We start from the raw sequence: 10,406 nt of genomic DNA on the forward strand, positions 1-10,406 counted from the left end.
GATTTGCAGCCTGAAGGAATCAACCTCCCCGTGTTACATAACAGAGAAGAGCAGAAGGCTGGAGGGTGAGTCTTTGAAAAAAAAAGCCCATGATTGGCATGGAAGGAAAGAATGAAGGAAAAAAGGAAGAAGCCACGCCTCTGTGTAGCATATAAGCATAATCTAAAATACTTCTTAAATACCCTTTTGCAAGTAAAAATGATCTTTAGGAGTTCCTGTCATGGCTCAGCAGAAATGAATTTGACTAGTATCCCTGAAGATGCAGGTTCGATCCCTGGCCTCGATCAGCAGGTTAAGGATCCGGCATTGCCGTGGCTGTGGTGTAGACCAGCAGCTACAGCTCTGATTTGACCCCTGGCTGGGCACCTCCACATGCCAAAGGCACGGCCCTAAAAAGAGAAGACCAAAAAAAAAATAAATGATCTTTAGGATAAAAAGTCACCTTCCTTACAGAGTTGCGAGGCTCAAATGACGAAATGAATATGAAAATCTTTCAATCGCCAAGTTCTGCATAAATGATGAGATGATCCTCATTTATATCATTAGTTCTCCGGGCAGAGCAATTATGTGTGAGTATGACTGTAAATAGAAACATCTATGACGTGTGGACACTTTTTACGCATGTGCGTTAGAATATTATTTGCTGCCAGTAATGACTAACAGTGACTTCAAAACATAGTGGTTACTTTCTGACATAACAAGAATTCCAGAGGTGCACGTTTGGCCTTGCCATCTTGATGACAAGGTGGCGGTGACGCCCACCCTTCACCGCCAAGTTCAAGGCAGGACGGGGTGGGAGTGGGAAGACAGTTTGGACTTAGCCGTCCTGTTTCATCAGGAAAGCGACAGTTCTCCCAATAACTCCCAGCAGAGTTCCACCTAAATTCCATCGACCAGAACGGGGCCAGACAATCACCCCTCACGGCTAGAGAGCTGAGGTGGGAGGTAGCAAAGGAGACATAGCTTCTGGTGGCCAAAGAGCAGGGTCTGCCTTGTGCAAATGAAGCACAGTCCTGGGCTCAACGCAGGGTAGCTGTGCGGGTCTACGGAGTCTCCGTGTCTCATAACGACCCTACGAAGTAAAATCATCTACAAATGAGGCCTAACCCACAGCTGGAAAAAGGCAGAGCCAGGCTCGCTCTTTCTAGTTCTTTCTGACTGCAGTCCAAAGGCTCTTTCCACTGCTACCCTGTGCTGCGCCCTCCCCCTAAACTGACCTGCTAAGATCTGGGTCTTGGCATCACATCAGGCCCAAATGGGCTTGATGAAGAGAGAAGGAGGGACAGGATCAGCTCTGAAATGAAGTGACACCTGTACGTGGGGCTCTACATGGAGGAGTGATGAAGTCATGAGGCACGGGCTAGACTCATGCCTCCACCTGCGTGTAACCACTTTGGAGTGGTTGTGCTGGGAGGCCCGGCCCTTGCTCTGATGATGCCATGACCGCCCAAGAACGCCTGTGGGGCTTCCCTTTACAAGGCACAGAAAGACCTCAATCTCATTACTGTGAAACTGCACCTCCTTTCTGACCCCGAACCAGCTGCAGCTCCTCGTCTCATTTACCTCGAGTTCCAAATGGCTTTTGATTGTTGCCAAAAATAAAAAATCGTTCCCCAAAGGCAGAATTGTATTGCAATTTAGATGCAAGAGAACAGGTTGTCTGCTCTTCAGGCAATTTTCAAATCAAAATTATAGAAATGTTTAAAGCAACAGAAAAGCTGTTCCAATAAATATACCCTCCGGAGCTGATATCGTGGAAGAAAGCAATTCTAGGAGCGGTTGAATAATTTTTGCTGTGTTTAAGAAAAGTTGCTGGAGTTCCCGTCGTGGCTGAGCAGAAACAAATCTGACTAGCAGCCATGAGGACACAGGTTCGATCCCTGGCCTCTCTCAATGGGTCATGGATCCCACGTTGCCGTGAGCTGTGGTGTAGGTCACAGACATGGCTCGGACCCTGCATTGCTGTGGCTTATTATTTTTTTTTATAGCTCCAATTTGACCCCTAGCCTGGGAACTTCCATATGCCGTAGGTGCGGCCCTAAAAAAGACAAAATTAATTAATTAAATGTTTATTTAAAAAAGAAGAAAAAAATAAAAATTGCTCACTTGGAGGGGAATTGTGAAAAGAGCCCTGTTCTTGGTAGAGACTGCAGTGGGGTGATACGGAATGTAGGTCAGGGCTTTGGGGGATGGCACATTCATGCGTTGGTGGCGTTGTCAGCCGGATCTCAGAGCCATGTGGCAGAGAGCGTCAAGAACCCTGAAAGAGGTTAAACCAGTTGAGCTAGAAATTCCATTTCTAGGAATATTTTTTAGGGAAATAGTCAAAGATGCAGAAAAAGATGTATGTATAGAGCTATTCGTTTTATTTGTAAAAGAGTAAAAAGAAGTAAGGATCTGGTGTTGTCACTGCTGTGGCCTGGGTTCGACCCCTGGCGAGGGAAGTTTTATATGCCGTGGGAACAGCCAAATCAAACAAACAAACAAACAAACAAACAAACAAACAAAAAACAGGTAGCTAGCCCCAATGTCCTACAGTGAGGAAACTGTTTGGTAAGTTGTGGTATACTCATTACATGAAATAAATGCAACCATTTAAAATGGTGTTTTGGGGAGTTCTCTCATGGCCCAGCAGGTTAGGGCTCCCGCGTTGTCACTGCAGGGGCACTGCTGTGGTGCAGCTTTGATCCCTGGCCTGGGAATTTCCATATGCCACCAGGCATGCCCCTCCCCCCAAAAAGGATGTTTTTGAAGAATTGTCAATGATGTCTTTATGTTCACAATAGAATAGATGCTGAAACCAGACTGTAAAATCACATGCATTATATAGCCAATTTTTACTTTCTATGTGCTAAAAAAAAGGTTCAAGATATACTCAAAATGCTACCAATGGTTTTATCTGGGTGATGAAATTATAGGTGATTTAAAATTTGCTTCATTAGAAGTTCCTGTGGTGGCTCAGCAGTAACGAACCCAACTAGTATCCCTGAGGACGTGGGTTTGATCCCTGGCCTTGCTCAGTGGGTTAAGGATTCAGTGTTGCTGTGAGCTGTGGTGTAGGTCACAGATGCGGCTTGGAGCCTGCATTGCTGTGGCTGTGGTGTAGGCTGGCAGCTGCAGCTCTGATTTGACCCCTAGCCTGGGAACCTCCATATGCCACAGGTGCAGCCCTAAAAAAGACAAAATAAATTAATTTTAAAAATGAAAAAGTAAAAATAACATTTTCTTCATTATACTTTTATATACATAATTATATACATAATTTTCAATCATTATAACATAGGTGCTGCTTTTAGAAAAATACATATGATGAAAGAATGTGTTTTTTGTCTGCAGCTGTGGCATGCGGGAGTTCCTGGTCCAGGGATTGTACACGCGCCACAGCAGCAACCAGAGCCACTGTGGTGATGACGCCAGATGCTTAACCCACTGAGCCACACGGGAACTCCGAAAATTATTATTTTTTTATTTTTCTTTTTTGGCCGTCCCACAGCATGTGGAGTCCCAGGCCAGGGATCAGATCTAAGCCATAGTTGCAACCTAAGCTGCAGCTGCGGTAACACTGGGTCCTTAACCCCGTTCCGTGCTGGGGATGGAACCTGGGTCCTAGCGCTTCCAGGACACCGCCAATCCCGTTGAGCCACAGTGAGAACTCCTGAAAGTTATTTTTTAAGAAAGAAAGAAAGGTGTTTTCCCGGCAGTATGCCTGAAACTAACACAGCTTTGTAAATCAACTATGCTCCAAAACAATTGCTTTAAGTTTGATTGAAGTGTAATTAATTTACAAGGCTGTGATAATTTCTGCTGTACAACAAAGTGACCGGTCATACATGACACATATCCAGTCTCTCTCAGCGTCTTTTCCCGCATAGATTATCATAGAATTCTGGGTAGAGTTCTCTATGCTATACAGCAGGGCCCCACTGGCCAGTCGTTCCATATACCACCGTGTGCATATGCCAATCCCAAACCCCCAGTCAGTCCATCCCTCCCACCCCCATCCCCCACTCCAATATAATTTTTTTTTTTTGTCTTTTTGCCATTTCTTGGGCTGCTCCCTCGGCATATGGAGGTTCCCAGGCTAGAGGTCGAATTGGAGCTGCAGCCGCCAGCCTACACCAGAGCCACAGCAATGTGGGATCTGAGCTGTGTCTACAACCTACACCACAGCTCATGGCCACGCCGGATCCTTAACCCCTGAGCGAGGCCAGAGATCGAACCTGCAACCTCATGGTTCCTAGTCGGATTCGTTAACCACTGAGCCACGGTGGGAACTCCATAATTTTTTTAAGTGTATTTTACTGGAAGAGAAGAGATATGCCCCCAAAGAGCTGATGGTTTAATGAAGAAATGAGACACATACGCAAATAAATTCATCACAAGGGAATAAGGGCTACCATGGAGGTTTTACATAATGTGGAGGGAAGGATTAGCTCTGCCTGGGAGAGTTGAAGGTGGGTGAAAAGAGATAACATTTGGGCAGGGCTTTGAAGCATGAATAGGAGTTCTCTAGGGCTTTGTTAATTCTTAAGCACTGTGTACGTGTAAGTTGGGTTTGGGCCTTTCTTATGACTGTCAAAGCTTACCGCCTACAAAGCTCTCTTTCTTGTCTCTCTCCCATGCTCCCCGAGGCCCAGCATCCCTGGGACAGGAAGCAGCCGCAGTTCACCAGTCACACGTCAGTGCTCCAGCAAGTGAACTGAGGTGCATCCAACTAAGGAGCAGATCCAGGACCAGAGGACATAAAATGATCTGGGAGCAGGGCCAGGGAGGTGCTGGTGGGTGAACAGTCCCCTCTCTTTGCCACCCTGGAGAGAGGCTGCCTTTGCTGGGGGTCTCCAGCCTGAGAGATGAGGCCACCTCCATCTGGGGACGGTAAAACCTGAGAACAAGCACCACATCGGTTCACCATTAACACTGGCAGGAAATGGTGCGTCGTCGGATGTCCTTACAGCCTCCAGACCGGGTGGAGGAGAAAGAAGGGGTGTGAGTGAGGAAGACCGGAAGGGTGGCAAGAGATGATTTTGGGGGGAAAGTCTTGGACGCTTAAGGTTGGAAGAGATTAAAAAGTTATCTTACTGAATCCTCCTGAGCCCCTCCCAACATCCCATCACATGGGCAACCCTTCCTGGCCTTCAGGGAGCAGCCCAGAGGTGTCTTCTGTCACCTCCCACCTCAATTCCTCCAGTCTGTGCTTTAGGTATTCCTCGTTGCTCAATTTTAGGAGGGAAAAAAAAAAATCAATGCCCACCATGCACCAGGTACCTTAACTGCAGTATGCCCTCCTATGCCCTCCTGTGCTTATGCGCCTTAATGGCAGTATGCCCTCCTATGCCTCTTGTCTTTTATTTATTTGTCCAGGCCACAGACATGTATCAAACACCTACGCTCTGCCAGGCAATGTTCTCAGGGCTGTGACAGAGTGGAGAAAAAGAGCCAAGATCTCAGGTTCTCTTGGACCTGTCATTCTCGTGGCGGAGACACAATACAATAAACACAAGGATAAACAGGAAAATGCCAGGTTATAAATGTCAAGGTTTCCCAGAGCCCCGGGGATAACTGCTGCTTATTCTAGAAACAAAAAGGACACTGCGGTATTGTGCCTGGAACACCCTTTTGCACTTCATCTGCAAATGAAACTCTCATTGTTTAGGATTCGGCTCAAGCATCGCCTCTTCAGGCGAATCTCTCCTATTGCCTTTCCCAGCATCTCCTTTCCTCCCTGGTGACTCAGAGCAGATGTCTGTCAGCACATCTGTAACGATTTGCCCTTCCTAGCACACTATAGCATCGCTACTCCCTGGAGGACCTCCGTCTTGTCAAGGGCACAGCATCCTGTCTAAATCCCTAAGCCCGTGATCGGTAAACATGTATTCTTTGAATGCATGAACCCTCACCCGGCCCTTCCTCAGCACCTGCCTGGCGATGCTCACTCAGAACGAGCAACCCTTTATCGATCCGTGCCAGGTCCGGTACTGGGTTCTTTCAGCTCAGCTACCTCCGTATGAGCCTCACGACTGCCAGGTGCAATGTTACCCTCCCGTCCTGCAGTTAAAATGCAGAGAATCAGAGTGACTTCTGTAGCGGCTGAGAAATAAGAATCAGGGCTGAGATTTGAAACGAAGTCCTCTCGATGCCAAATTCCAGTGCTTCATTTTCTATGCGATGCACCCATCCTGTGTTAGTCTATCCGCGGACCTGTCCTCTCTTTTCCCCTAAATAACGATTTTTCTGGAAGGGAGGGAGCATCTGTCCTTGACACCGTTCTGTATTCCCCGTGACACCAGAGCAGTGCTATGTATTCAGGACGCACTCCGTGTGAATCCCCAAGGGCGGAGAAGAAAGAATGAATGTATGAATGGACACGTTGCCCAAAGTGGCTCAGCCTCTGATATCAGTTCACAGGATGGGGACGGGCTGGAGGGAGAGATGTTTGTGGGGCGAGGGGGGGCCCCCGCCTCCCAGATACCTCCCCGCCCACCTGGGAAAGCCAAGTGTGCCGTCCCCACACTAAAGCCCTCATTTCTTAGAAATCACACCTTTCACTCAGTTGTACCTCTCAGCAGGCAGGCGGGGGCACAGAGGGGAACACGCTTGGCTTCCAACGAGTTGGGAAAAAGAGGTCAGATTTCGATTCAGATAGTTATTTGTGTTTTCTGGGTCTGCACGGTCGATAAATTTTCAACGAGCAGTGATTCTGTCCCTCATCTTTCACGGCTTTATGGGCCTTCAGGGAACGGAATCATAACATCCTGGTTTCCCATAAGTTCTCTGGCCGCTACCCTGGCACCAATTAAAGACACGTCCATGCCATTCATCAAAACCACTTGGGAAGCGCTCGGGCGCTGCTCCTCTGATGTGCCGCCTGCCCCACCTACAGTAGTTCCTCGGCTGCCGCGATGGAGCCAGGCACACAGGCGCTTTTGATGAATTGGTTGTGCCGGCCACACGTGTTAACTATGTCATCTGCCATGACGAATGAGGCTCCCAGGTGGATCCGTGTGAGCCGAGCAGCCCTGCTGGCTGGAGGTGGCTCCGTTTCCACGGCCAGCCTGGGACGCGGCGGCAGCGTGCAGGGTACACACTCCATCGTGTCCGCTGGAGTCCTGGAGGCCTCTAGTGTTGGAGCTGAGAGTCGTCGTGACGGAAACTGGGGGCCAGGCTCTGTGCTGGGGGCTGGTGGGAATGGGACCCTATTTCAACGTCTGCACACATGAGAATCAAGACCCAGCAGAGTGAGGGGCCTGCCAAAGCCTTGCCTTGCGGGGAGAGATCGCCAAGGAGGCATCGTTCCTACTTTTGAGGAACGAAAGCCCTAGATGAGCAAGTAAACTTGCAAGAGGGTAAAAATGAGGGCCTGGTGCCAGGACAGCTTCTCAAGGGTTAAACGGGGCTTTCCTCCCTTCCTTCTGCAGACATTTATCAAGAGGAAGAGGGTCTGGGTTTTAGTCACCCCTGCAATCCCAAGAGCATGTGATTTGAAGTTGACAGGTGTGTGTCCTGGCTCTCCTTTGAGTTGATGTAATCCTGAGCAAATCTCTTTTCTGAACCTTGGGTTCCGTGGCTGTCAGACGGGGACAAGCCATATATTGCCTACCCAGTTACACCCTAGAGACATTGCGAAGCCCGACCGAGGTAATGGGTGTGAAAGCGTAAGAGTCCCGCACATGTTACTTATTATTCCCATCATTACCGTCTCGAAGGCCCCCTGGCTGAAAGCGCTGCCATACGGATCCACAGATAGCTTCAACTCTCTTCCTCTTCCTGCCCCTTTCCAAATGCACAGGAAAGAAAAGGATCTAAAACCAACTGGTCCTCTGCCTACAATCTCAACAGCTTTCCCAGAGAGTCCGTGACACAGAACGAGGAAGAACTTGGCTGTGGTAAGTCAATGTCATTCCACATGTTGATCGAGCACCTGCCACATGCCAGATGTTGGCCCCGCTGTCTGGGGAATCAGACTTGGATAAGACCTGTTCCTTGGCCACCTTGAGAAGCTCCCCATTTAGTGGGAGAAACAGACATGGACGTAAATAACTCTCATATGCTGCAGAAAAATACCACTGCCGTAGGCAAGATACACATCAAGCGCCGTGGGAGTCAGAGGAGGCAATGATTCATTCCCTAGAAGGAGAGCGGGACAAGTTTCACCAAGGCAGTGACGTTAAGGCCTGGGCAGGGGTTAGCGCTGTCAGGAAGCGGGAGCACCAGGGCACATGCATAGAACACCACGGGCAAATGCATGGAATCCTGAAAGGAACGGTGATCTAGAGGAAAGAATAAAATCGAGTAAGGCAGGGAGCGTGAGGATGAGCAAAAGAAGACTCGCTGGGCCCCAGCTCTGAAACCCAGGCATGGCTGCTGCTGTTTCACTGTTCTCTTGGCCAGCTGAGGTCACCTTGGCCTCAGTCCCTCATGGCAGAGAATCCTGCACCCGCCCTTCCTCCAGCCAGGCCCATCCCGAGCCCCAGGCGGGAGAGCCAACGCTACAAATGAACAGGAACTAGCAACGACTAGATCCAAAGCGGTCTGGGCTGGGAAGCCCTGGTCACAGCCATTCTGCCCAGGTGAGAGCATCACACAGAGGCAGCAGTGACACCAACATCTGAAGCAGGACAGCAAGGACCTGAGGCCTCTCGGCGTGGATCGCGTACAGCGTCTCTTTCCTTCCCTCCTTTGTCTGACTTCTTCTTTACGAAGGCTGCTGTCAGAAAGGCTTTGGAAAGCCAGGAGCTGCAGCTGGGCTCAAAGCATGGCCATGGGTCACCCAAGGGGCTCATATCGTCTCTGTCCTTCCATTTTTCATTATAACAGGGTTTTTTATTGTGCCAATAATAGTGATAAGACCGAAAACCTCAAAAGAGGAGAAAGAAGAAAAACCACTCACTCACATGTTAGTTTCCATCTCTTCTTGCCCCTGCCCGCCAGCGACTGTGGGCACAGTTTTAGGGGGCAGCTTTGATCGCTGACACGATGACATATTCTTACAACTCAGCCTTGTATCAGAAAGCTTTTTCCATTTTGCCACATTACTGTCAATCTCTGGTGTCCACAGAGGCCTGACCCTGTTTTTCCCAAGACTGAAGAAAGATGCCCAGGCCATGTAAAAGGGTGCCCCATGGTGGGCCTGGGGTGTAGCTGTCACTTGGCGTCATGGTGCAGAGGAAAAACATGGCTCTGCCATCACACAGACTTGGGCTGGCATCTCAGCTCCTCGACTTTGAAGCTGGGTGGACCTGAGTAGATCCCTCCATCCCTTTGAGCCTCAGGTCCTTGTCTGTGAAATGGGGATGCCATCCGTACCACCCTCATAGGATCGTTGTTGTGAGAAATAAATGAGAGACCACAGGGAAATGCCCCTAAATGGTGGCTCTCCTTCCCACGCCCCCGTGGGGGCTGACCTTGCGTGCACTGGGCTTCCACCCTTCTCCTCCCGCCCACATTGGACCTTCTCCCCGCCCCCCCGGCCTGGCAGGTGTCTTGGGTAAGTCCACTTAAATCCTGACAAGTAACTCTGGTCTGTATATTTATTATTCATTGGATGAATGCACATCTTGTACATAGGTGTTCTCCTCTGATGGAAAAGTTGGTGGTTTTCCAGTTTTTCATGGTTTCCAATAATGATGCAATACATATCTTAATATATATTGCTCACTTCATCCTTTTAAAAAAAAGTATTCCTGGAGTTCCCATTGTGGCGCAGGGGAAACGAATCCGACTAGGAACCATGAGGTTTCGGCTTCGATCCCTGGCCCTGCTCAGTGGGTTAAGGATCTGGTGTTGTCGTGAGCTGTGGTGTAGGTGACAGATGTGGCTTGGATCCTGCGTTGCTATGGCTGTGGTGTAGGCCAGCAGCTGTGGCTCCGATTCAGTCCCTAGCCTGGGAACCTCCATGTGCCGCAGGTGCAGTCCTAAAAAGCAAAAAAAAAAAAAAAAAAAAAGTATTCCTTAAGAAAAATCCCCAAGAGGAGTTCCCGTCGTGGCACAGTGGTTAACGAATCCGACTAGGAACCATGAGGTTGTGGGTTCGGTCCCTGCCCTTGCTCAGTGGGTTAACGATCCGGCGTTGCCGTGAGCTGTGGTGTAGGTTGCAGACGCGGCTCGGATCCCACGTTGCTGTGGCTCTGGCGTAGGCCGGAGGCTACAGCTCCGATTCGACCCCTAGCCTGGAAACCTCCATATGCCGCGGGAGCGGCCCAAGAAATAGCAAAAAGACAAAAAAAAAAAAAAAAAAATCCCCAAGAATATGATCACTAGGAAGAGATTAGAAACATCTTAACAGCTTCTGATGTATATTTGCAAATTGTTCTTCCAAAAGTTTGTACCTGTTATTCTGTCACCAGCTCAAGAGAGAGGACCACTTGGACTCTATTACAGGCTCTTGGATTCTGGCCCCAAACTCTAGT

At 49.0% G+C, this 10,406-nt stretch overlaps 1 protein-coding gene across 1 annotated transcript in view; it reads left to right on the plus strand.

Moving 5' to 3' along the window:
• Window positions 1–9,414, plus strand: part of LOC102162715 (putative uncharacterized protein FLJ37770) — a 33,511-nt gene extending 24,097 nt beyond the window's left edge. The window contains exon 2 of the mRNA XM_021062536.1: window positions 6,644–9,414. Coding sequence (XP_020918195.1) covers window positions 6,644–6,927 — 284 coding nt within the window. The 3' untranslated portion in view covers window positions 6,928–9,414. The remainder of the gene's footprint in view (window positions 1–6,643) is intronic.

The sequence above is a fragment of the Sus scrofa genome, chromosome 9, assembly GCF_000003025.6.
Source record: "Sus scrofa isolate TJ Tabasco breed Duroc chromosome 9, Sscrofa11.1, whole genome shotgun sequence".
NCBI lineage: Eukaryota > Metazoa > Chordata > Mammalia > Artiodactyla > Suidae > Sus > Sus scrofa.